The 26,640-nt window shown below is 43.8% G+C and overlaps 1 protein-coding gene across 1 annotated transcript in view; it reads right to left on the reverse strand.

Moving 5' to 3' along the window:
- Positions 1 to 26,640, reverse strand: part of COL9A3 (collagen type IX alpha 3 chain) — an 87,963-nt gene that overhangs the window by 27,952 nt on the left and 33,371 nt on the right. Inside the window, exons 10-22 of the mRNA XM_061631044.1 lie at positions 25,805 to 25,846; positions 23,279 to 23,335; positions 20,577 to 20,630; positions 15,564 to 15,617; positions 15,305 to 15,358; positions 13,481 to 13,534; positions 11,535 to 11,588; positions 11,167 to 11,220; positions 9,541 to 9,594; positions 6,558 to 6,611; positions 4,369 to 4,413; positions 4,017 to 4,070; positions 184 to 237 (exon numbers count right to left, since the gene is read on the reverse strand). Coding sequence (XP_061487028.1) covers positions 184 to 237; positions 4,017 to 4,070; positions 4,369 to 4,413; positions 6,558 to 6,611; positions 9,541 to 9,594; positions 11,167 to 11,220; positions 11,535 to 11,588; positions 13,481 to 13,534; positions 15,305 to 15,358; positions 15,564 to 15,617; positions 20,577 to 20,630; positions 23,279 to 23,335; positions 25,805 to 25,846 — 684 coding nt within the window. The remainder of the gene's footprint in view (positions 1 to 183; positions 238 to 4,016; positions 4,071 to 4,368; positions 4,414 to 6,557; positions 6,612 to 9,540; positions 9,595 to 11,166; positions 11,221 to 11,534; positions 11,589 to 13,480; positions 13,535 to 15,304; positions 15,359 to 15,563; positions 15,618 to 20,576; positions 20,631 to 23,278; positions 23,336 to 25,804; positions 25,847 to 26,640) is intronic.

Consider the following 26,640-nt stretch of genomic DNA (forward strand, 5'->3'; position numbering starts at 1 on the left):
GGCAGAGTCTTGTTCTCTTGTGCTCTGAAAAGCCCCACACACTCTGATGCCTCAGCAACAGCAGCAAAAGTTCTTTTTCACACAAAGTCCTGATGCAGATATTTCCTTTCCAAAGTGTTTTCGGGTGACGCTTGCCCTACAGACGAGCAGCAAAGATTTAAAATGGGACTGTTAGCTACTTACAGAAGTTCCCCTTGGACCAGCATCGCCTCTTTCCCCGGGGATACCACGCTCTCCCTGAGAAAAACAACAGAAACTCACATGTGGTGCATTCACGAACAGGCCAGGCCCACTGTTCAGAGCCATTGGGTGGGTGGACACTAGATTCAGATCAATCCGCTGGGAGATCTCAGGGAAATTTGCAACAGATCTACAAGGGGTCAGACTCCAAATTGTTTCCCGTAGCAAGGGTTCAGCCCAAGGGCCTCATTCCCTCACAGGCAAACGTCTGGAGGCCATACGCCAGGGGTGACAGGTGGGCCCAGAGGCAAAAGTGGGCGGAGCAACAGAGGTAACTCTTATCATCGTACAATAGGTTACATCCCACCCATGCAAAAACCAGAGGTTTCTACACACACACCCCTCCATCCTCTATTCAGGTAAGCAAGAGACATTATCACAGCACTGTACAAGGAGACATTCGAGCCATACAAGAGCACTCGAGGGGGGGCAGAGCAAGACTGGTGAGGGTGTGGCCCCAGAAAAGGGGGTGTGGCCTTGGGGGAGTCCCAAAGGCCAGGCGGAGAGGTCTGGAGGGCCACATTCGGCCCCTGGCCTGACGTTCCCCATCACTGACTTATAATACCACCAAAACCGCTCCCCCCATTTTAGGCTATTAAAATGAAGGAAGCTTAAGGAGTTGGTTTGTGTATGAAAGGAAGGCTATGAACTCAGTTCTGGTACTGAAAAGAACACTAGGCTCCCTGATCTGTAACAACTCGTGTTTTGTGTATACAGGTAATTCCAGTCTATGGCTTGTGAAGTGCAATATGTACTTCGATTTCGATTTATTGCATTCAGCCATGGACCATTGCAAAATACAACAAGTTTAACAATTAAAACAACATAGAATTAAAATAGGCCAAGATACAGAAGTGCAGAAATACTCAAAGAATATTATGATTCTGCGTATGAGCCACATGCGACTTCTTGGCCACCAACACAGGATCGGCTGCAATGTCGTCAATTTAACAGTAATAGTTACAGTTAAAACAACATGCAAATAAAATGAGCGAAAGTACAGAAATAAGAAAGTGCTCAGGAGATTTTATATTTCTGAATATGGGTCGCCTGCAGCTTCCTGGCAGCCTACGCAAAGTTGGCTACGGCTAACGTCATGTGATTCTGATTATCACATAAAAGCTCCACGACCTGTTCCTGGGTGGATTTATCAGGTGAGGTGTAAATATGATGGGCCAAGAATTTCTGTCTAGGCTCATCATACAATGGGCAATTTAACAAATAATGAACAATGTCTTCCACTGAATTGCACCCCAGGATGCATCTCTGTTTGTCAGTTGGAATGCCCAAGAATCTCCCGTCTAAATAGGCAGAGGGCATCAGCTGAAACCTTAGTTCCAAAAAGGCTCTACGGACAGGGGCAAATGTTAGCCTCTCAAAATAATGTGGTTTGGCGTGATTAACATGCAATAAGGGATACCAGCTAGAAAATGGGGCGGCTACGATGGATGCCCGATCCTGTCTTGCATCCTGATCAAAGACCCAGTTCCTAAGGGTTCGGGGGCTTAGACTTAAATATTCCCCCATAGTGAGGTTGTACATCTCTAGCTTTGCCTGGCAGCCAAAGGCCCACCCCCCCTTTGTAAGTTGTTCTAACCAGCATGATTTGGTGAGGGAGTGATCGGCCATCCTAAAGACTCTGCGCCAGTACCTGAAACAGGCAAGATCAATTCTGGCTCCGAGCGAGGGAAGACCAAACTCCGCTCTGAGATGAGCTGCCGGTGTTCCAGGAGAAAGGCCCAATGTCTGTCTCAGAAACTTATTTTGTAGGGTCTCTATCTCCCTCTTAGCACTTTCCCCCCAAAGTTCTGCCCCATAAAGTATAACGGCTGTAATTTTAGCAGTAAAGACCTTGATCATGGGATTAACTAATTGGCCTCCTCTAGCATAGAAGAATTTTCTGAGTTGTGCTATGGATCTGGCACCTACCAGTTTGGTTGATTTTATGTGGGCCTTCCAAGAAAGTGCAGTATGTCAGTCATTGACTCTTCCCCAAAGCTGCCATTTTGTATCTGGCTCTGACCCTGATTCTGCAACAAAGGCTCTTACCATATATGGAGCGAGAAATGCCAGACGTCCAAGCTGGATTTAGAAAGGGAAGAGGCACCAGAGATCATATCGCAAACATGCGTTGGATAACGGAACGGAGCAAGGAATTTCAGAAGAAAATCACCCTGTGCTTTATAGACTACAGCAAAGCCTTTGACTGTGTAGAATAGATCATGAAAAACTAGGGAATACTTTAAAAGATATGAGGGTGCCACTGCATCTGATTATCCTGATGTGCAACCTATACTCTGGACAAGAGGCTACTGTAAGGACAGAATATGGAGAAACCGATTGGTTCCCAATTGGAAAGGGTGTGAAACGGGTGTATTTTATCACCCTATTTGTTTAATCTATACGCAGAACATATCATACGGAAAGCAGGATTGGACCAAGATGAAGGAGGTGTGAAAAGTGGAGGGAGAAACATCAATAATTTAAGATATGCAGATGATACCATACTACTAGCAGGAACCAGTAATGATTTGAAACAAATGCTGATGGAAGTTAAAGAGGAAAGCACAAAAGCAGGACTACAGCTGAACGTCAAAAAAACTGAAGTAATGACAACAGAAGATTTATGTAACTTTAAAGCTGACAATGAGGACATTGAACTTGTCAAGGATTATCAATACCTCGGCATAGTCATTAACCAAAATGGAGACAATAGTCAAGAAATCAGAAGAAGGCTAGGACTGGGGAGGGCAGCTATGACAGAACTAGAAAAGGTCCTCAAATGCAAAGATGTATCACTGAACACTAAAGTCAGGATTATTCAGACTATGGTATTCCTGATCTCTATGTATGGATGTGAAAGTTGGACAGTGAAAAAAGCGGACAAGAGAAAAATCAACTCATTTGAAATGTGGTGCTGGAGGACAGCTTTGCACATACCATGGACCGTGAAAAAGACAAATAATTGGGTGTTAGAACAAATTAAACTAGAACTGTCACTAGAAGCTAAAAGGGTGAAACTGAGGTTATAATACTTTGAACACATCATGAGAAGACATGATTCACTAGAAAAGATAATAATGCTGGGAAAACCAGAAGGGAGTAGAAAAAGAGGAAGGCCAAAGAAGAGATGGATTGATTCCATAAAGGAAGCCACAGACCTGAACATACAAAATGTGAACAGGGTGGTTCATGACAGATGCTCTTGGAGGTCACTGATTCATAGGTTTGCGATAAGTCGAAATCGACTCGAAGGCACATAACAACAAAACTGTCCCTGAGCCACTATTTTGGTCCTGGCTCTGGTTGGTGAAACTGCATTTTAACAAAAACAAAAGAAACACACAAAATAAACAAATGGGACCTGCATCAAGTGATTTTAAGTCCCCTCATAAGAACATAAGAAGGACAGAGTACTCTTCCACTCAGGTCCTGCTTGCGGGCTTCCGAAGGGCATCTGGTTGCCCACTGTGAGAACAGGATGCTGGGCTTGATGGGCCAGTGGCATGATCCAGCAGGCTGTTCTGATTTTCTTATGTTTCCCCTCCCCCGAGATTGTTGTATTTGGCAAACTTCAGGGTTCCCCTCAGTCTGCTGATAGCTCTGTCATGCACGAGTGGTGTCATTGTGACTACCTAAGGAAAGTCACTCACAACCTGAACATCGGAAACAGAAGGAAGGAAGATGGCTCTGAAATCATCAACAGTAGTGACACAGAACAACCTTAAATAAAATGTCACCAACAAACATGATGCATGCATGGATGCGATACGTACAGGTATACCTGGCTCTCCTGAAGGACCAGATTCCCCCATTTCTCCTGGACTGCCCTGTAGGAGGACAGGGGATGAAAAGTGATCAGGACATTTCTATTAAGTCTACATTCCCTTTTGCAAAAATCAATCACCCAGACAGATGGAGATGAACTCCATTTCCTCAGAGTAGCTGTCTGATACAGGTGAGCAGCGAAGCCGGGGTGTAATGGAGAGAGATGCTATCACAGTATTACCAGCAGGCGCCTCTAGGTGGCTACCCAGGACAGTCTTTGGAAGCACAGTGTCCACGGCCGGGCTTAATGCAACTTGCGCATTCCTAATGAAAAGCCATTTAATAAAAGGATTTACTTACTGGTTGACCTTTTTCTCCTTTAGTTCCTGCACTTCCAGGTAAACCCTGACGGGAAAAGTGTCACCAGTATCAGAAAACATGGAATCAGAATTTAAATTCACTATTGAGTGTTCGAGAAAACAAGAAATGGTTAGTAGCTTTTCCCAACCTGGTATTTTGGAGGACAACTCCCATTATCCCTGCTCATTGCCCATGCTGTGGTGCATCAGACTGGGGAAGGCTGGATTAAAAGGAGATGTATGCAATGTCTTGTGGGGGGGGCGGGCGGGAATGTGGAATTCAAGTCAAACAATGTAGAAAATAAAATTTCATATACTGTACATGTTGTGTTCTTCCTGTAATCAAGAGTGGCAGCACTGATTGATTGGTTTTTATTTTAAAGCATTTCTAAACCACTTAATATTTAAAATCTCGAAGCGGTGTACAAAAACACAAAGAAACAGTACAGTAGGGCCCCGCTTCCCGGCGTTTCGCTTCCCGGCGTTCTGCTAATGCGGCGGCTTTCATTCTCCGTTTTAAAGCCAATTTTGCGGCATTTTCATGCGACGTGCCCCATTATACTCAATGGGGTTCTGCTTTACGGCAATTTCCGCTTCACGGCGGGGGTCCGGAACGGAACCTGCCATATAAGCGGGGCCTGCCTGTATAATAACATCAGAGATAAAAAAACAGACATTCAGTAATAACAAGGTCCAATCTTATGGGTCAGGGAAAGTCAAGGCAAAGAGAGATGTCTTCACAAGACACCTGAAGCAACAAATTGACAATGCTTTACGTAGGGTAGAGGGAGGGGCCTTCCAGATTGCAGGGGCCTCTTCCCAGGTGCAGGTCCACAAGTAAAATTTCCCCTGGGTGATCTAAGTGACGATGTTATAGGTCTATAGAGGGGCAGGGGGTCCCTCAGGCATATTTAGCCCTGGTGGGCATGGCAACAGGGAGATCTGATTCCCCCTTTTTGGAGACTCCATCTATTTCCCATCCACTTCAGTTACCATAGCTTCTAGATTCCTCAAATGCATACCTCCACCTCCTCATCTGCGCAATTACTTTGGGAGCGGGGGTTAGGAGCCAATTTTGGAAAGCCTTCCTGCTCTGTTTGCAGCAATTACAGAGGTGACTTTAACTTAAGACTTGGGGGAGGGGATGTCACAAAGACGATGAACACCCATAAATACATTTTAAAAAGTGATGAAACAGGTCCTCTTCCTCATATGCTAGCCATAAGGGGGAAGGCTAAGGGGAAAGACCATAGCTCACTGGCAGAGCATCTGCTTGGCATGAAGATGGTTCCACATTCCCCAGCATTTCCAAGTTTGGCTAGGAAAGACTTGAGCCTGAAACTCTAGAGACCTGCTCCCAGTCAAAGTAGACAACGCTGAGCTAAATGGACAAATGGTTTGTCCTGTAATAAAGCAGCTCCCATAGGTTTGTGGCAGAAGTGGGATTTGGACACAAAAACACTCCCAAGGTCAATCGCCCGGCTTTCACTACATTGGAATGCAATAAGCCTCTGCATGATGGATCTCCCTGACTTGCAGCATGTTGGGAGAATTCTCCACTCACACACAAAGCTCACTGGGTGGCCTTGGGCCAGTCATGGTTTCTTGGTCTAACCTACCCCACAGGGTTATTGTGAGGATTTAATGGGTAGGGGGAGAATCATGTATGTCACCTTGAGGGATAGAAAGATCTGTCACTTTTGGTTCTCTCGTTTTCTCATTTCTTCCCATTTTAAATTCAGTTCTCCACATTTCTGCAGCAATTTGCAATAATAAAAAAGAAAATTCTCCAGCATTTTAGTGCAAATTTCTCCTAATAATCACATTTTTGTAGGCAGTTTTGACTAATGTTTGCAAGCCATTTCTCCTCATATAATGCGGTTTTCTATGTTATTTTCACTCATATATTCATTTTTATGCACACTTTTCCCTTATGCATTTTTGTAAACATTGTTTGGTTTGTGAACTACGTTGCAAAATTCGAATAAGTGCGAATTTCAAAGGATGGCTGTGTTTCAGTCCTCATATTGTTTTGGAAAGTGCAAATTTGATAGATTCAGCTTGAAATGCAAACTGAATTGAATTTCTCACCCATCTCTAGCTTCTTGGAGGAAAGATGGGATATACATGTAGTTAATTAATTTAAAAAATAGCAATCCCCTCCCCTGATTTTCATGGAAAAATACTTACAGGAAGTCCATTTGGCCCTTTTTCACCAGGAGCACCAACGGGAGCTGCATCACCCTGTAAAAAGCAAGAAGAGATTATGAGTAAGTTGCTGGGACTACTGGAGATATCGCTAGTAGCTTTAATGTTGCCAGATAATTAAAAAAAAAACTCCACAAGAAGGACTCTTCCCGTTTAGTCCATTGTACATTTCTGAAGAATATTGCCTTTTTTTTTCTTTTGGGGTTGCATGCAGATGAATACATTTCAAGTCAAGAGAATCAATAAACGTACTTAGCGTCACTAAACTGACATTATACAGTAGAATTACTGATGACAATCTATAAACATAGGAGGCTTTTTAAAGGCTGGTGGCAACTGTGCTATTTGAAACAGAAGTTGCAATGGCTTTGTCTCTCACAGTGCAATCCTACGGAGGATGTCTACGCAAAAACAATCCCTGTTGAGTGTGAGGCTCTTCCTGATAACTTGTTTACTGAGCAGTCAAAACGAAAGGAGACAAGCTCTGGTGCTATGTAGATGATTAAAAATTAACTATGTTTTGTGGGGTGCTTTGGCAAAGGATTTTTATATGTTTGATTGTTCTGATTGATAATTTGGCATAGTGAAGCAAACATATGGCACCACAGCTCCTGAAGGAGACGCATTCTCTGAAACACATAGAGAATGTAATAGAGCATCTACATAGCACCAAAGCTTGTCTCCTTTTATATTGACTACTATTTGGTGCTTCCCCCTCCCCCTTTGTCCTTGTTGACTGAGCATTCATCCTGTTCACATGAAGGTTATATGATATTGCATCAAGCAATTGCCGTCCCACCCTTTCTCTATCACTTTCTTTACTGCTAAAAGTACAGGGGTTTTTTTGGAAGCAGATTTGTTTCCGAGGAGTGCCCAATTCATTTTTAATTGTGCAACCTAAATTTGCCTGTATACAACTGAATCCCACCTACAAAATAGCAATAGTCCTACTCCCAGGTAAGTGAGTATAGGACTGCAGCCTTAGTGTGAGCTTGGCTTCATCCTGGCTTCTCGATTTAAAATTATAGTTATATGTACCAGCAAATCAAATGCTAGTTTGCTAGATCAGTTTGTCTCTCCCCCTGGACCTCAAGCAGGCTGCTTATCTGAAGTGTTGAATGCTCTTTTATTTCTTTATTTATTATTGGGCCACAGTCATGGTGCTGTTGTTAAGGCCAGGTGAGCTGGCTGAAATCACATTCCTCCAATGGAAAAATCAGGTTGCCAGGAGGGTACTTGCCAGCTGGATAACTTGTAACATGGAATGGGAGTTTCAGTTGCATAGACTCCATGAACCTATTCCAGTGAACAGGCAAATCTTGGACGTAGGTCCACCACTCTGCCGCTGACAGCCACTGACAGCTTCAAGGCAGTGGTGAGGCTAGAATTAACCACTGGATAGGTTAGGATGCCATACTACACTAGGGTTGCCAGGTTCCTGGCCTGAGACTGATCCTGTATCTTTAGGAGAGGAGAAAGTCAGCCAAGTGCAGGTGTTCTTGCAACACTGTAATGGGAAAAACCACAAGGTGGAATTCTCCGTTCCTCCTGCATAACTTTTAAAGATACAGAAGACTTCTTGGTTGCCAGGCCCAGCCTCCAAGAGGTCTTCTATATCTTTAAAAGTTGTGCAGGGGGAAGAGAGAATTCCACCTGGTGGTTTTTCCCATCACAATGTTGCAAGAACTGCACTTGGCTGATTCTCTCTTCTTCTAAAGAGATACAGGATCAATCTCAGGCCAGGAACCTGGCAACCCTATACTATACCCGTGTTGCCTTAATAATGCAACTGTTAAGGGTGTGGCCCTTAACAGCTATAATTTCCCTGAATTTTGGAGCTTGAGTGAACATGTTAAACTAAAAGGCTTTTTGTCAATGGAATAGGTTTAACTGAAGGTTCATTGCTTTGGTTTTTAAAACTGAAACTGCTCAGTGGCAGTGATGGACATCAACTTGGATGGCTTTAAAAGAGTATTTAGACAAAATCATGGAGGAGAAGGATGTTAATGACTACAAATCCTGATGCCGATATTCTACCTCCACTGTTGGAGGCAGTATGCTTCTGAATACCAGTTGGTGGGAACTGCAGGAGGGAAGAGCATTCTTGTGCTCATGTCCTGCTTGCATGTTTTCCATAGGCATCTGGTGGACCACTGAGCGAACATGATTCTGGACTACGTGGCCCTTTGACCTGATCCAGCAGGCTCTTGGTACATTCTTATAAAACCTTCAAAGGCGGCTTTTAAAAGTTGCTCCAGAGATTCTGTGAGGTGACATGGGGGGGGGGCGCTAGCAAATCAGCACTGTCTACAGCTGGCTTCCCATAATCTAAAAATTATTTTCACTCTTAAAAAGCTGCAGGAGGGGGGAGGAGTTTCCAGAGTTTGAGGGAGGAAAAGGGAGGTTTGAATTGGACACGGAGGAGCTCCTTCCAAACTGACCTTGCTCAGGGTTGACTCAAGATTTTTTGCACCCCCACCATTCTGTGTGCAGAAGGCACCTGGACTGGAAGTTGAATCTTATTTCAACACTGGCAACGGGACAATGTCCTCCACTGCACCAGAGGGCAGCAGACTTCAGCCCTGATCTCCCAGGGCTGGGGGGGATGGCCAGGAAACTTGGGAGGACTTGCCAAGGTGCTCAGTGGTCACCACTGTCCCCCCTCCTCCAGCATCTGCCGCCTGAGGCAATTGCTTCACTCTGCTTAATGTCGAGCTGTTCATTCTGCTTCCAGTGTTGGAGGCAGTAAATGCCTCTCAATACCAGTTGCTGGGAATCGCAAATGGGGAAAGTGCTGCTGTTGTGTTCATGTCCTGCTGGCAAGCTTCCCACAGACATCTGACTGGCCGTTGTGAGAACAGGAGGCTGGACCCGATGGGCCCTTGGCCTGATGCAGCACAGCTGTACTTAGGAGCTATTCTGCACCTTAAGGGCCTCTTCTTAAAAGAAAAACAGAACTACAAACCTTCTCACCATCGTGTCCGTGTGTTCCATCTCTCCCGTCTTTTCCAGGCATCCCCTGAAAGAGTGCAAGATGCAGAGATGGAAGGAAGATGAATGAAACGGCACAGAAGTGCCTGCTCACGTGACCCAGAGATCCTTTATACAGGATATTTTCCCTCCAAGGATGCTGAGGTCCAAACATCATGTGACCTTAACTGCATAGTTGTGCCTTTTTGTCCAGGGTCCCCCTCCCACCACAACAAATTACCAGCGTGGTAATTACCAGCAAAATGACCATCCCTTCCTGCATTTGTGAAACTATACTGTATAAATAGCAAAATACAGAAATGAGACCACTTCAGATAAGCAAACTCTTCTCTCTCTTTTTCTCTCTCTTTGCTACATCTTTTAATGCCAGTAACAAAATGGTGAGGTTTGGATTTAGCTCATCCAGATTAATTGCCAACCCCTGATTCTATCACAATGACTAAAGGTGCCTTTTAAAAAAACACACCCACTTGCTTTCTCTATAGGCATGCAATGAGAAGCAGAAGAAAACAATTCACTCTTGAAACACCCTGATTGGCTTTACCAGGGAATGTTTAAAGCACTTTCAGCATTAAGACCGTCTGGACAAGCCTTAACTATACTAATACTATAGAGAGCTGAGCTACACTACCAGCAGCACCATGTGGCACATCAGACTGCAAGGCAGGAATGGGCATTTGAATGCGCCAATAATAATAATAATAATAATAGTTGTTGTTGTTGTTGTTATAACAATAATAAAACTTCCCTTCGCACTGAAAACTAGCACCCTTCTCTCTGACAGCGGAGACTGATAGCTCCGATGTCAGTGGGGAAGTGAAACCGCTCCTTGAAAGTTCAGACTAAAACCCAGAGCGGATTCACTGCCCCACTGGCATTGGAGTCTCCAGTCTCCACTGCTCTCTGATATGCTAGTTACTTGTGCATGAAGGATTTAATATAAAAGAGCATTTGGAGATGCCATTTCCTCACCTGCAGTCTGAAGTTGCACCATGCGAGACAGTGCTTACTTTGTAGCATGGCCCCTTAATGCTGAAATTATCCTATTAATTTTATTAGCCATTAATGGTAAAATACCCTGAAAGGTCAAGCTATGTTGCTAAATGTTCCTTTGAGACATTTCCATGATTCCCACTATCAGAGTGAGTGGGGGTGGTGATTATCAACAGGAATATTATAAACTCAATCCCAGCACCATGGTCCTAATCCAGACTGGCCTCCTGCAGTTGCTGTTAGTTAAAGGGAGAGAGAGAAAGAGAATCCCAGGTTGGTATTCAATGCTAGTTCTACTCAGAGTAGACCCACTGAAGCTAACAGATGCAACTCACTTAGGTTCATTCATTTCAATGGGTCTAGTCTCTGAGTGAGACTTAGCTGAATGCAACCCCATGGTCACAAGGTAGAGAGACCCATTTAGCACCTCCTGTCACTGAGACCGCTTAAAGGCTTTGATGATTAAGCAGCATCCAAATCTTGTTAAATAAAATAATGATTGGACCTTTCAGGTCACTGTGTTTCTACCATACAGTATATATAAGCTCCATTGCTGTGAACTTAGCATCAAAAATAGCTTGACTTTAACGACAACAACACTACTTACAGGTTCTCCTAAGGGCCCGGGAGGCCCTGGAGGTCCTTTTGGCCCAGGTCTACCCTAGAAGCAGAGAGCAAAGAAACCGTTAACAAGCATTTTTAATAGCCAACGAAATACCAAAACAAAGAGAGTCTTGAGGGGTTTGGGGATATTAAAGAGTGAAAAAGGAATCCTCTTTCAGAATCCCTCCTTATAGTAGTAGTGAAACCTACTGAAAGAAGATGAGCTTTAAAAGTTGTGTCATTTTCTGTTAAACATGCCTATTTTTTCTTACGGGTAATTTATTTTACATTTTTACACTTGCAATAATTTTTACAACAACAACGTTTTAGAAATGTTGACATTTTAGAAAGAGGGGGTTGCATTACACTTACGATATCGCCTTTGGGCCCTCGGAACCCTGCAGGCCCTCTATCTCCACGTGGTCCCTGTAATAATAAAGCAGAAACATTTAGTCATTATCTTATGTTTTCATATACATATTTATATGCAGGGGTGTAGTAGTGCAGGATCTTGGGGGTCTTAGACCCCTTTCATTTTTGGGAGCAAAGTCCCAGCAGCATCCTGTGAGCCAATCAGCATGAAAGGGGAATGTGTTAGCTACTAAGAAGAGTCTTCTACCATGCTTCCTTGTCCTTTCCTACTGATGGAGCCAATCAGAGTGAAAGGAGGTGAGTCAGCCACCGAGAAGACTCTTCTCAGTAGCTAACACTCTCCCCTTTTCATGCTGATTGGCTGCTGTGGTTGTGGGAGACGGCATTAACAAGAATCTCATTCTCAAGCCAGCAGCAAGCAAGCAAATAAATAAGGATAGCTGGACGTGTGACTGAGACTATTATGAAGGGACCCTGCACTTCTGAATTTGCGACTACACTACTATTTATATGTTGAGATGATCATATCTTGAGATATGAACAACATATGAGGTATGATTACAACTTGAGATATGAAAAGGTCTTTTGCCTACATACATAACTAGGGTTGCCAGGTTCAATCCCTGAGACTGATCCTGTATCTTTAGGAGACGAGAAAGTCAGTCAAGTGCAGGTGTTCTTGCAACACTGTAATAGGAAAACCCACAAGGTAAAGATACAGAAGACTTCTTCATTGCCAGGCCCGGCCTCCAAGAGGTCTTCTGTATCTTTAAAAGTTGTGCAGGGGAAAGGGAGAATTCCACCTGGTGGTCCTTCCCATCACAGGATTGCAAGAACACCTGCACTTGGCTGACTTTCTTTTCTCCTAAAGATACAGGATCCAGTCTCAGGGATTGAACCTGGCAACCCTATACATAACCCATTTGCTCCTCCCTTCCTGGCAAGGCACAATTAAACCAAGAGGTCTCTCAACAAACATAATTTCACATTTCATCTAAACTAGAAAACTAGGCTTTGGAACAAGCCAGGATCTCTAAACCACAACTTGGAAGTATTTTTAGGAACCTAGCTTTTCCAAAGCTGGAAACCATCGTCCGGGTTTGAAGGAAACTGCTGCAAAAGTCTTGTTCATATCTTGGTTTATTAAGCCAACATAGGATTGTCCAGAAGAGGGCATGTTATTTGTTGCTTATTCTGCTGAGTTTCTCTTTTGACTTTTATTTTTTGCATGTCTGTCTTTCCAATTCACTGCTTTTCCCCCCTTTGTGCCTCCTTTTGGATGAAAGCCAAAAATGTAAATCCTTCACTGGTATTTTGTATTAGGATTCTTTTAACAACTGTGTGCAGTTCCTTTTTCTTGTAACTCAGTTCCCATGTTCTCTTATTATTTTACCCAGAGGAGGCATTGTCCTGTAAAAAAAAATCAGCAGCGTTCAAATCTACTATATGTTTTGGAAAGTTGTTTGCCTGTTCTCTAGGCATTTGGACACCTCCTAAGGACCAAATTTTGTGCGATGGTTCTTGAGATCAAGGAGCAGTTTTTCATCTCTGTTTTGATACAATTGGACACCGTTTTGAATCAAGATGGCAGACTGAACCTTTCAAAACTGCACTGATTTTAACCACTGATTTCAAATCTGCACTGACCTTTCGGTTTGTTTCAATTCCTGAGCAATGCCAGGTATAAGTAAATAAATGAATAATCACAGAGTCTTGATCAGTCCAGCCCAGTATTGTTTTCTGCAACTGACAAGAGCTCTCCAAGGTAACAGGCATTAGGCCAGGAATGCTATTCACGGAAGGTGTTGCACACTCAAAATGGGACCTGATATATACACAGCTGGTGCTCTGCCACTGAGCTATGATCCCTTCCTTTGCTGGGACAGAATCCGGCCATCTGCAAAGGCCCACTGGAAAAATCTAGCAATATAAAAAGAGAGACATACCACTTTTCCTGGAGGTCCTGGAACACCAGGTGGCCCTCTAAAACCTATTGATCCCTGAAAACAAGGAGCATATTATTGACCAGACATTTGTCTAGAAGATAGTATGATCCTTAACAAGCAAATTATTGATTTATTAAATTTATATCCCGCCCTTCCTCACAGAACAAAGCACTTGACACACATTACTTCAGTAATCTTCACAACAGTCCATAGAGAAGGTGGGGAGGAATCTTTTTTCAGCACAAGAGCCACACTCCCTCACAAGTAACCTTCTGGGGGCCACGTGGTGGGTGGGCAGGGCAACAGATGTGAGATGGATGGGCCAGAACGCCACTGAATTCTGGTTTAGCACTGGATTTTTCAACGGTCTTCATATTCTCCATCTTTCTGAAGCGATCCTGTTTGCTCCAAACTTCAGAGGCTTTCCCTGACATTGGATTTCTCCCCCACAAATATTTCCTTAAATAGATTGTACTTTTATTGATTTTATTCACAGCACAGCAGTACATCCTCTCTCTTTCTCTCTCTGTGCCACCCCCTCTGCTCAGATAATCCAGGCTCCAAGCAGGAGGGAAGCGAGCCAAGCCTATAATACCCTATAATAACGGAGGAGGAGGTGGCAATGGCAAAGCTGCTTTCCTTTCAAAATATTGATATTTCTTTTCAAAATATCAATATTAATATTGATATTTGGGGGGAACCATCAGAACGGTAAAAGCAATGGAGAGAGGACACTTGGATACCGCCTATTAGGTTGACAGAATGCTTCCTACTCTTTTTTTTCTGTAGTAGGCGTATCTGAACAGCTGGTATAGCACAGTGGGGAGGAAAGCCTGGCTGGGAGTCCACAGTCTGTGAGTTCAAATCCCCGCTCGTGTCTCCTGGGTGTCAAGGGCCAGCTAAAGATCACCCCCACAGAGAGTGGCTCAGGGGTTACGTGCCCTGCCACCTGTGCAGCCGTGGGCAAGCTGCATCGTCCCAAGGAGCCCAGTTGTGGACAAGGAAGGGGCTGGCTTGTGCAGCTGTGATAAGCTGAGCAGGCCCTAGCCAGCTGAGGAGGACTAGCCTCAGAGGGAGGCAACAATAAACCCCCTCTGAATACCGCTTACCATGAAAACCCTGATCATAGGGTAGCCATAAGTCGAGATCGACTTGAAGGCAGTCCATTTCCATTTCAGGTTGTATCTGAGGTTTCTGACAGTTGCCAGAAGTTTCTAACACCCACCCACGTTTCTCCATCTTCCATCCCAGCAAGCCAAAAAAAGGTGTCAGCACAGTTCAAACACACATTCCTGCCAGGCAAAGGCAGTTGAGGAGGGTGTGGAGCAGCGCTGCCAAGAGGTACGGCTTGGTGAGAGCCCTGCGGGCCAGACAGGGCAGCATTTGACCCGCAGGCCTGAGGTACACCACCTCATCTGTAAGGTAAGCCAGTACCCTTATCCCCACACATTGAAGATGGGAGAGTGTGAAGACTAAATCACAGAGGCTTGCCTAAGGCTGCCTCGTATGTTTGGGCCAAAGCAAGGTCTGAGCTAGGGGACCTTCCTGGCTGACACTTCCCACTCTCAGACCGTGTAACCATACATTTAAAGCACATTTAGTGTGCATGGCTCCCTCTAAAGAATACTTGGAACTCTAGTTTACCCCTCACAGAGTTACAGTTCCCAGCACCCCTAGCAAACCACAGTCCCCACAATTCTCTAGGGGAAGTCATGTGCTTTAAATATATGGTGTGCACGCAGCCTTAGTCATACACTACCCAGAAGTCCTGGAAAGAGAATGATCCTCTTTGATTTGGGAAAAGCCGAAAGAAGTCAGACTTACCCTGTCTCCGACAGGACCTACTGGCCCGATAAGGCCTTTTAACCCTCGTGATCCCTAGGAAAGAAAAGTATTTATTTATTTAGAGAATTTGTAAACTGCTTGATAAAAAAACACCTCCATGCAGTGTACAGAGAAAAGTAATTCAGGACAAGGTATTATCTGGGAGTGGAAGTGACTGACATCAGATCCTGGGGCTCTGTAATTGAGCTCAGCAATACTGAGAAGCTCTTTTCTTTTTTTTAATGGTGGCCCATTTTACCTGCAAGCCAACAGTTCCTGCAGGGCCTGGAGGGCCTGGGGGCCCTGGTGAACCCTGGAAGGAGAGAATAACAAACAAGTGACATAAGGCGTATTGACAAGTCCTACAAAAAAGGGACGAACGCTGATTATTACTTATCATTTACATTCGGCTTTTGTCTTTTTAGCAAAGTGCTTCACAGTTTCTAACCCTGTTTCAACCTTGCAACAAACACAGAGAGAGAGAGAGACAGGGAGGCAGGCAGAGACAGAGTGCCACCTAAGCGAGCTGTCTTACCCTGTATCAGACCATGGGGGTTCTACCTAGTGCTGGCTGGGGCTGATGGGAGTTGTAATCCAAACCATCTGGAAGGCACCATCTTGGTGAAGGCTGGTTCTGTTCCAGCCTTTCCCAACTAGTGGGCCACCAGATGTTGTTGGACCACAATTCCCATCTTTCCTGACCATTGGCAGTGCTGGCTGAGGCTGATGGGAGTTGTGGTCCAACAACACCTGGTGGCCCACTAGTTGGGAAAGGCTGTTCTATTCTGATCGGCACCTACTCTCCAAGGCCACTGGAACTTCAGTACCAGCTTTATACTGAGTCACACCATGGGTCCATCTAGCTCAGATTGCCTACACTGACACGTAGCAGCTCTCCAGGGTGTCAGGCAAGAGAATTCCCAGCCCTGTCTGGAGATGTTGGGGATTGAACCTGGGACTTTCTGCATGCAAAGCAGATGCCTTATCACTATCCTTCCCAGCTTTACTATCCAAGGTCCAAACTGGAGGATACTTTAATGCCTTTCTTGGGTATATCTTTTTTCTTTACAAGAAAACAGACCTCGGGGGTTGGGGAGAGGAAAAATGTCTGCCATCATTTTCCTATTGAAAATGACCTTTCCCCAGCTTCTATTTCCCAGTAGATAGAGCAGGTGACCCTGTTGAAGCCCTTGTCACTCTGTGGAACAGCGAAGTGCATTGGACTCTTGACACAGTTGCCCCTGAGCGCCCTCTCTGGCACTGTGGAGCCCGGTTTGCCCCTTGATACACCAGTGAGCTAAGGGCAATGAAACAGGCTGGATGACGGCTAGAAGGCAAATGGTGGAAGACGTGCTGTGAGGCTGATCGGGCACACATAAAACATGATAACCGTGCTTATTGTGCAGCGGTGAGGGTGATGAAGAAGGCCCATTTCTCTGCCACCATCGCATCCTTAAGTAGACGTCCGGTGGAGCTTTTCCGTATTGTCAGGAGTCTGTTGACATCAACTCCAGGAAATGGAGTTTTAGACCCTTCGGAGGCTCACTGTGAATTGTTTGCAAGGCACTTGGAGGGTAAAGTTTGTTTTAATGTATTTTAAGGTCTTTTTATGATGTTTTAAAGTGTTTTTAGTGTTTCTGTTTGTCACTCTGGGCTCCTGCTGGAAGGAAGGGCGGGGTATAAATAAAATAATAAATAAATAAATAAAGTTGCTGCCTCCATAGGAATCTTGATGCCCCATCCACATCTCCTGTCGTCCCCAGTGAGGTGTCCAGTGCAACCTTTTGGGAACGGTTTCAGTTGATGTGGCCTGATGATGTAGACAAGGTGCTTGCAACGATGCGGCCAGTAATGTGCCCTCTCAACCCTTGCTCTTCTTGGCTTATTAAAGCTTGCTGAGGGGGTTTGACCGAGTGGATCCAGTCAATGCATCATTGCGGGAGGGAGTGGTTCCAGCCACCCTGAAAGAGGCAGTGATCCAACCACTCCTGAAAAAGCCCACCCTGGACCCAGTGGTTTGCGACAACTACGAACCGGTCACAAATGCCCCCTTCTTAGGGAAGGTGATTGAGAGGGTTGTGGCACAGCAACTGCAAGTACTCTTGGATGAAACAGATTATCTTGACTCATTCCAATCTGGCTTCAGGCCTGGTTATGGGACTGAATCCGCCTTGGTCGCCCTGGTGTATGATCTTTATTGGGAGAAGGAGTGTGAAACTGTTATTCTTACTCAATCTCTCGGCAGCTTTTGATATCACTGATCCTTCTGGGCTGACTTGGTGAGATGGGTATTTATTTATTTATTTATTTATTGTATTTATATACCACCCCATAGCCGAAGCTCTCTGGGCAGTTTACAATAACTAAAAACATTAAAAACAAATATACAAATTTAAAAACACATCTTTTAAAAACAATTTAACACACAATTTAAAACAATTTAAAACACCTGCTAAAATGCCTGTTTTATAGTGGTTCCGATCCTTTCAGAGAATAGCACTGGGTGATTGTCTTTTGGCCACCTGGCAGTTGTGCTGTGGGGTGCCACAGTGTACCATCTTGTTCCCCATGCTCCATAACATCTATATGAAGTGCTTGGGAGCAGTCATCAGGAGATTTGGGGTGAGGTGTCAGCAGCACGCTGACAATACCCAGCTCTATTTCTCTGTAACATCTGAATCAGGAGAAGCCATGCAAGCCCTGGACCGCTGCCTGGACTTGGTGGTGGGCTGGATAAACTGAGTCTGAATCTTAGTAAGATGGAGATGCTGTGGGTTGGTGGTTCCCAAGTTCGGATAACTGGTCAATTGTCTGCTTTGGATGGGGTTGTACTCCCTCTGAAAGAGCAGATCCATAGTCTGGAGGTGCTCCTAGATCCATCTTTGTAGCTAGAGGCTCAGGTGACCTCAGTGGCTAGGAGTGCCTTTTACCAGCTTCAGCTGGTAAGACAGCTGTGGCCATTTCTGGACCGGGATAGCCTGACCACCGTTGTCCACGCACGGGTAACTTCCTGGCTGGATTACTGTAATGCGCTCTATGTGGGGCTGCCCTTGAGGTTGGTCCGAAAGCTGCAGCTGGTGCAAAATGCAGCGGCAAGACTACTCACTGAGGCAGGGGATCACCAACAAGTCACTAAAAGAATTGCACTGGCTACCTGTTAGCTACCAGACAAGGTTCTTGTTTTGGTGTACAAAGCCCTATACAGCTTGGGAAAAGGATACCTGAAAGACTGTCTTATCCCTTATATACCCAGTTGATCACTGCACTGTGCAGATACCATCTTATCTGGAGGTCTGTTCCACATAACATAGGAAATGGACCTTTAGTGTTGAGGCACCTACCCTTTGGAATTCCCTCCCCTTAAATATTAGACAGGCAGCATCTCTGTTGTCTTTTCGGTGCCTACTGAAGACCTCTGTTCATAGGGTTTTCGTGGTAAGAGGTATTCAGAGGTGGTTTACCATTGCCTTCCTCTGAGTGAAAGTTGGACAGTGAAAAAGGCAGATAAGAGAAAAATCAACTCATTTGAAATGTGGTGCTGGAGGAGAGCTTTGCGCATACCATGGACTGCGAAAAAGACAAATAATTGGGTGTTAGAACAAAGTAAACCAGAACTGTCACTAGAAGCTAAAATGATGAAACTGCGGTTATCATACTTTGGACACATCATGAGAAGACATGATTCACTGGAAAAGACAATGATGCTGGGAAAATCAGAAGGGAGTAGAAAAAGAGGAAGACCAAAAAAGAGATGGATTGATTCCATAAAGGAAGCCACAGACCTGAACTTACAAGATCTGAACAGGGTGGTTTATAACAGATGCTCTTGGAGGTCACTGATTCATAGGGTCACCATAAGTCGTAATTGACTTGAAGGCACATAACAACAACAACAACTGAAGACCTTCCTCTTTCAAGAAGCCTTTTAGGTTGAGATCTTATCCCAGTTTGTGTCTGTGTTAGAATTGCTTGTTAATATGTGGTTTTTAATAATGTTTTTAACCCTTTTTAAAAAGATTTTTTAAAAATGTTTTTAACGTTGTTTTGTTTTAATGTATTTTAAGGTCTGTTTTTGTGATGTTTTAAAGTGTTTTTAGCGCTTCTGTTTGCCGCTCTGGGCTCCTGGTGGGAGGAAGGGCGGGATATAAATCAAATATAAGGGTCTGTCTTATCTGGCCCTTTACCAACCAGTGAACACACCTGGGACATCCTGCGTGCAAAATATGTGCTCTGCTGCTGAACTATGGTCCGTCCTCTAAACATATCATAATACTGGGTCAGATTACTAGTAATTTGCAGGGCATCATCATGGAGAGGCTCTTTGCAGAGCATCTGAACGGAAACCTTCCACATCTGAAACACAGCCGCTTATCCACTCCAGCTCTCTTCCCAGAAACAAACTCAGCTTTGCTCCACTTCTGTGGAGGGAATTCTAAGGAAGCTTCCCCACAGCTGGATTGGGTCAGTGAAGTACTGCTACCCTCCCTACCCTGCCCAATTGCCACCCACTCCAATTCTGCCTTTAACATAAAATGGTGGAATAAAGTGTTTGAAATAGCATCATTATGCAAGCACTAGCTGCTAATGCAAGCCGCCGACTCCAGTGCCACTCCTGTCGCCATCTGGAATGGGTGATGGGAGGGAGAAGGGCACTGAATTCTCTTGCAACCCAGACAGTGGCCTTATCACTGGGTAGGAGTTGTTTTAGGAACAAGAGCTGTTCCCCAATAAGATGGAGCATCTTTATACTCCACAGAGGCTACTAGGGATGGGCAAATATGTCAGTTAGCTTCTCCGAGTTTTCCACTTTTCCAATCTTAAGTTCAGTTCTTCACATTCCCACACGTTTGTGATTTTTCTGTTTTTTTTAAAAAAAATCCTCATGAAAATTCATCAGCATCATAGCGTGCATTTCTCCTAATATACACACGTTTGTGTGCAATTTTTCCTAATATAAACCTTTTTGCAAAGCAATTTCACCTAATATAAAGCATTTTGTACACATTGGTTGGTCGGAGAATGGCATTGCAAAATTTGGGGAAGTGTGAATTTTGAAAGCTTGCTATGTTTCAGTTTGTGTATTGTTTCGCAAAGTGCAAATTAGGCCAGTTCACCTTTAAATGCGAATGGAATCTTACTTCTCCCTGCAACCTCACAGGCTACTCCTCACAACATTGTTGATTCCAGCTTCTTTCGGCTGATCTAAACCACAATTCCTTTGAAATTTTCACTGGAAACAAAGTTGACGGTTAAAAAAAGAAAGAGGTGTTACCTTCTCGCCATCTTTGCCTTCTTCTCCAAGCTCTCCTTTGTGACCAGTATGGCCCTGGAAATGAAGCCACAGTAATCAGAATCCCATTACTGTAGACATGCAGCTTCTTCGGGTCAAAAAGGTGCACCATTTTTAGAAAAGCAAACTGTATTCTTAATTGAGTAGCATTTCACTGAGTAACGCTGATTTCAGCAAGCCATGGAAACATTTTTGTATTTCAGCAATCTGTTCTGGAATGTTAATTTTATCTGGTCGCTTTTAATACTCTGCTTTTTCCCATTCCCGGCACTGGACCACATTGACCGAACCTCTTGGTGCTTAGATCAGATCAGAATTGATCTGTCACAAGCAAGCTGTTAGAAATGATGTTGTTACTAAATCTATTTCTAGATGGGAAGCAGGTCTCATTCCATCAGCTCTGCTGAAAGACCAGCTCCATTAGGCACCTCCTACCTCTGAACCATTTCTATGCCAGCTGCTCAATATAAGAACTGGGTTTGCTTTTTTCCTCTTCCCTCCCTGTGCCATTTCTCTTGTGTGTCGTGTTTTTGTTTTATTTTTGCTTTTTTAGGTTGTAAGCCTCTGGGCAGGGACAGTCTTGTTTTAACTGAATGTATATAAGCCACTCTGGGAGCTTTTTTGGCTGAAGAGTGGGGTACAAACACTCGAGATAAATAATATTTATGTATTTTATATCCTGCCCTTCCTCCCATCAGGAGCCCAGGGCAGCATCAATAAATACTGTTCATGATGTATGTTTTGTTCTCAGTCATTCTAACAGCATTCTAAATAGAGAGCCAGAGTGGTGTAGTGGTTAGAGTGTTGGACTAGGAGCTGGGAGACCAGAGTTTGAGTCCCCACTTAGCCATGAAGCTCACTGGGTGACCTTGGGCCAGTCACTGCTTCTCAGCCTAATCTACCTCACAGGGTTGTTGTGGGGATTAAATGAGGAGGGGAGAAGAACCATGTATGCCATCTTGAACTCCTTGGAGAAAAGGTGGGATATAAATGAAATAAATGTAATAAATGTAATAAACAAACAAACAAACAAACAAATAAAATAGAGACCTAGGTTTATAGGTGATTCATAAATATTTCAAACAAATAAACAATTCATTTCTGCACAGATGTGGAATGTGTCTAAACTCATCAGATAAACATCTCAAGAGATCCTGTTTTAGCCTCTTTTAATTATTGTTTTAATCATTCCACTACATAGAAAGCCACCTCATTCCGAGTCAGGCCACTGGCCTACTGAGCACTGTATTAACACCGATTGGCTGCAGTTCTCCAAGGGTTTCAGACAGAGGACATTTGAAGCCCTAACTGGAGATGCTGGGATTGGACCAGGGACCTTTGGCATGCAAAGCTTGGCCCTTCCCCAGCAGAAGCTTACCCTGCCTTTCCTCAAACCCTCCACAGAAAGGGAATCCATAAGCATCTAAATCCATTTCCTACAACCCCTTCACTTGGGGCAAGCTGTGAGGTGTTGGTTCACTCTTTCCTGCTTTTCTTAAAAACACCACCACCACACATTTCCCTCATTTTTTAAAGACAACATCCTCAGAATAAAGAGGCATCACCAATACTAAGGCCACGTTCACACCATTCTTCTTCTTCTTTAAACAATTATGGCTTCCCCCAAAAAATTCTGGGAAGTGTAGTTTGTGAGGGGGGCTGTGAGTTGTTAGGAGACCCCTTATTCCCTCACAGAGCTACAATTCCTAGAGTTCTTTGGAAAGAAGGATGGACTGTTAAACCACTCTGAGGACTGTAGCTCTGTGAGTGGGATAGGGGGTCTTCTAACAACTATCAGCACCCTTCACAAACTATACTTCCCAGGATTCTTTGGGAGACGCCATGACTGTTTAAATAGGAATAATAGTGGAATAAATGTATAGTGTGAATGTGGCCCTAGTCACAACATCCCGACAACACACTTGATAACGTGCAAAGAGAAAGAGAAGAACAGCAAATTCACATGGAATATTGAGAATTCAACATGTAGTTCAGAGGGGAGGGGAATCCGCCAAAACTATAGCAGGCCTTGGATAGTCCCATTAATGTTTCAATTGCTGAAATGCAACAATTGATACACAGATACTACCTTTTGCCTTTGGACATCTTGTAAGGGCAGCAGGAACGAAGGGGAAGCCCTCCATCTTGTGGAAGGCAACTGTCTGAAGCAGAGGAGTTTGGTATCTGTGGAGACTCCTACTGGTGGCTGGTGCCCACTGGCACTGATAAGGCAGAAGGCAGAGAGGCCAATAGTAGGCAGAGCCAGAGGCAATGGCAGGCAGAGCCAACTCATTCTAGTTTTGTCCCCATCCTCCTCCCTCCTGAGTTCTGCAAGGGCAACCCTGAGACAGAGGAGGAGGAGGAAGGTAACAGCCAAGGCCACCCTCTGGACTGGATGCAAGTAAGAAGGTGACCAAGGTTGGTGGGGCAATGACCCACTTGCTCTAAAGGACCAGCTTCCACTGAGGACTCCTCATACGTTTTAGAACTTTGGAATGCATGAGGAGAACCTCCATGGACATAAAAGGAGCCCCCCCTTCAGACAGTCATCATCTACAAGTTAGAAGGCAACTGGGGGGGAGGTATTAGCACACTTGGAGCCATCCCCCTCTTCATGCGTCTACATTTCCCTCTGCATTATGCCAGAAGAGGGCTATTGTAGTTCATCAAAGATCACTTCAAACCTTGAATCCTGGTGTTCCTGGTGGTCCTGGAGGGCCAGGTGGACAGACAGCTGGACACTGTACTCAAAATAAATGATAATATAATATAATTAATATAAAATATAATATAATGCATTTGTATGTTATTTTTGTAAATATATTCATTTTTATGCCTACTTCAGTGTATTTTTGTACACATCTCTTAGCTGGAGAACTGCATTGCAAAATTTGGGGAAGCATGAATTTAGAAGGATGACTATGCTCTGGTTTGTGTATTGCTTCAGAAAGTGTGAATTAGGTAGATTCGCCTTTAAATGAAAACTGAATTGAATTTATTCTCCATCGGTAGTCTGGAAGTTCCCACAGATGAATATGATTTATTATACATTAGTTAAAACAACAACAGCAACAATTAACAGAGGAGCATTTCACCATGTGAGCCCCATCCCCCCCCAACATGCAATATACTTAGGTTCCAAGATTCGATCCACCACCTCAGTGAAATTGAGGCCATAGCTTCTAACGAATATATACCCTTATGAATCTCATTCTGCACTATACATTGAAATAACTATACATTGAAATCACTATCATGCCACTTTAACAGACCTTCAAAGAATCTGGGGAACTGTAGTTTGTTAAGGGTGCTGAGACTTTAGGAGACCCCCTATTCCCTTCAGAGAGCTACAATTCCCGGAGTGGTTTAACAATCAATCCCTCTTTCCCAGGGAACGCTGAGAACTATACCTCAGTGAGGGGAACAAAGGTCTCCCAACAACTCTCAGCACCCTTAAAAAACTTCTTTTCTCAGTATTCAGCATTCTCAGCATTCTTTTGGAGGAAGCCATGACTATTTAAAGTGCTGGCTGGGGCTGATGGGAGTTGTAGTCTAAAACATCCAGAGAGCACCAGGTTGGCAAAGGCTAGCTTACTGGGACATCACAAAAAGTTACACTTTTTCCCTTCCCCCCAGTAATGTTAACACTGGTCTGTAAATAGAGGCATGCCTGGCCTTAAGTCTCACTCAATCTTTGTTCAGGATTGGATGGAATTTGGAGGGAGATGTTGTGGTAGTTACCCTACAAATCTACAGGAGTTAAAGCAAGATCTTCCCCTTGAAAATCTGTTACTTCATGCCAAGGGTATAATTTTCTATTAACTTCTATAGGATGTTCTTTTGAAAAAAGAAAAAAAAAACCTGCCATTTTTTGTCCAGCCTCTAAAAAGATTTTTCAATAAGGCGGTTCAAGGAAATTATTAGCTTCTCTTTGAGTACTCCAATTAGAAAATGAAGGAAACTGTCATAACAACAGATGGGGAGTGTTGAAATGTTGCTTGCTGACTCTCGTTAATGTCATGTTTGTTTCATTGCAAAGAATCAAGACTTATTCTTCTTTGCTCAAAATTCAAGGAACAAACAGCCCCTCATGCCCACGGGAACAAGGTGCTGTTGCCACCCATGGAAACAAACAGCAGAGCAAATCTGACCTTTCCTCTTTCAAAGGCGGACGTGAAAGTGATGATTTTTTAAAAAAAGAAAGGAATAGCATTGACAACTAATGCACTTACTTTATAAAGATGTCAGCACCAGTAATCCAGAACTGATGCTCACCACCAAGACATTCACATCAACACTGTATACTTAATTGGTCTAAACACCTTTAGTTTTACCCAGCAGATACAATATCTTAATCTTATATTGTTATGCAGAAATCATGACGCTGCTTGCCCTAAATTAAACAAAACTGCAGAAGATAATCATCTTACATACTTCAAAAATTTCTTTTATGGCTGACTGTTAGGGTTTAGGTTTAATAAAAACCTTTATTTCAGAAACATGCAAACATTCAGCAGGGCACACTGAACACGCCTCATGAGGCTATACCTCTCTTCATTGAGCCTATACCACTTTAGAGTTGGGATGGAAGGATCTGTCCATTTGGGGTCTTTCAGTTTCTCATTAAGATCTCCAATCTTAAATTCAGTTCTCTACATTTCTGCAGTAATTTGCAATTTTAAAAAAAAATCCTCCTGAAAATTCTTCAGCATTTTAGTACAAATTTCTCCTAATAAATATATATTTGCTTTCAGTTTTGATTAATGTACACATTCTTGCAAGTAATTTCTCCTAATATAATGCATTGTTATATGTTAGTTTCATGAATATGCATTTTTGTGAACATTCTTTGATTGGGGAACTGCATTGCAAAGTTCAGATAAGTGCCAATTTCAATTTGTGCGAATTGCGTTTTGGTTCTCCTGTTGTTGTCAAAAGTATGAATTTGATAGATTCAGCTTCAAATGCAGACTGAATCAAATTTCTTTCCCATCCCCACTATAGGTGGAACATCTTTTTTTTTAAAGTACAACAAAATCTCCCTGCGCACACAAAGCAATTGTGCTGATACACAAATCACACACTTTTACACACTTGAGTATAGCCTCAGTGGGACCATTAACACGAGTCCGTGAAAACCCCGTATCTCAAACATTTGTGTAATGTGCAATTGAATCATGACGGTTAAGAGTGTAAAATGGAAACAGTACCTGAAGGTCCCCATTGCTGTCAGGAAGAACTCCAGGTACGCCCTGCAATGAAGAGAGTGTGAGATTTTAAATACATCACAAGCACACACCAAGGTAACTGGAACAAACCACTGGCTTCAAACCACTTTTACCATATCCTGCATGAGGAAAGAACAGTGCCTTCCAGTTCTGAACTTATTAGCTTTAAATTTTTGAAGATTCAAGAGTTGGAAAGAACCAAAATAACATTTTGCTGAATGCCACCCCTTGTCCAGCAATCGTATGTAACCCATTCCAAACCTATCCAAAGTCAGTCTATGTACTGCAGGCGACAACATGCTGCAAGAAAGCAGAATACCTGCAGGAGATAAGTCACACTCTCCTGGGGACTTCTTGACTTGTTTTCAAAGGCAGTACTTCTCACCTTCCCTGAGGCACTAGGCAATCTGACCACAGTGGCTAGGAGTGCCTTTTACCAGCTTTGGCTGGTAAGACAGCTGCGGCTGTTTCCGGTCCGAGAAAGACCGACCACTGTTGTCCATGTGCTGGTAACCTCCAGGCTGGATTACTGTAATGCCCTTGAGGTTGGTCCGGAAGCTGCAGTTGATGCAAAATGTGGCAGCATGACTGCTCAATGGGGCAGGGTATCACCAGCATGTCACCCTCCTGCTGAAAGAATTGCACTGGCTACCTATTAGCTACTAGGCTAAGTTCAAGGTTCTGGTTTTGGTGTGTAAAGCACTATACAGCCCGGGACCAGGATACCTGAAAGACTGTCTTATCTCTCATATACCCAGTCGATCACTACGCTCTGCAGGTGAGGGCCTCCTGCAGATACCATCATATCAGGCGGTCTG

The sequence above is a fragment of the Rhineura floridana genome, chromosome 6 (genome assembly GCF_030035675.1).
Source record: "Rhineura floridana isolate rRhiFlo1 chromosome 6, rRhiFlo1.hap2, whole genome shotgun sequence".
In the NCBI taxonomy this organism is placed as follows: Eukaryota; Metazoa; Chordata; class Lepidosauria; order Squamata; family Rhineuridae; genus Rhineura; species Rhineura floridana.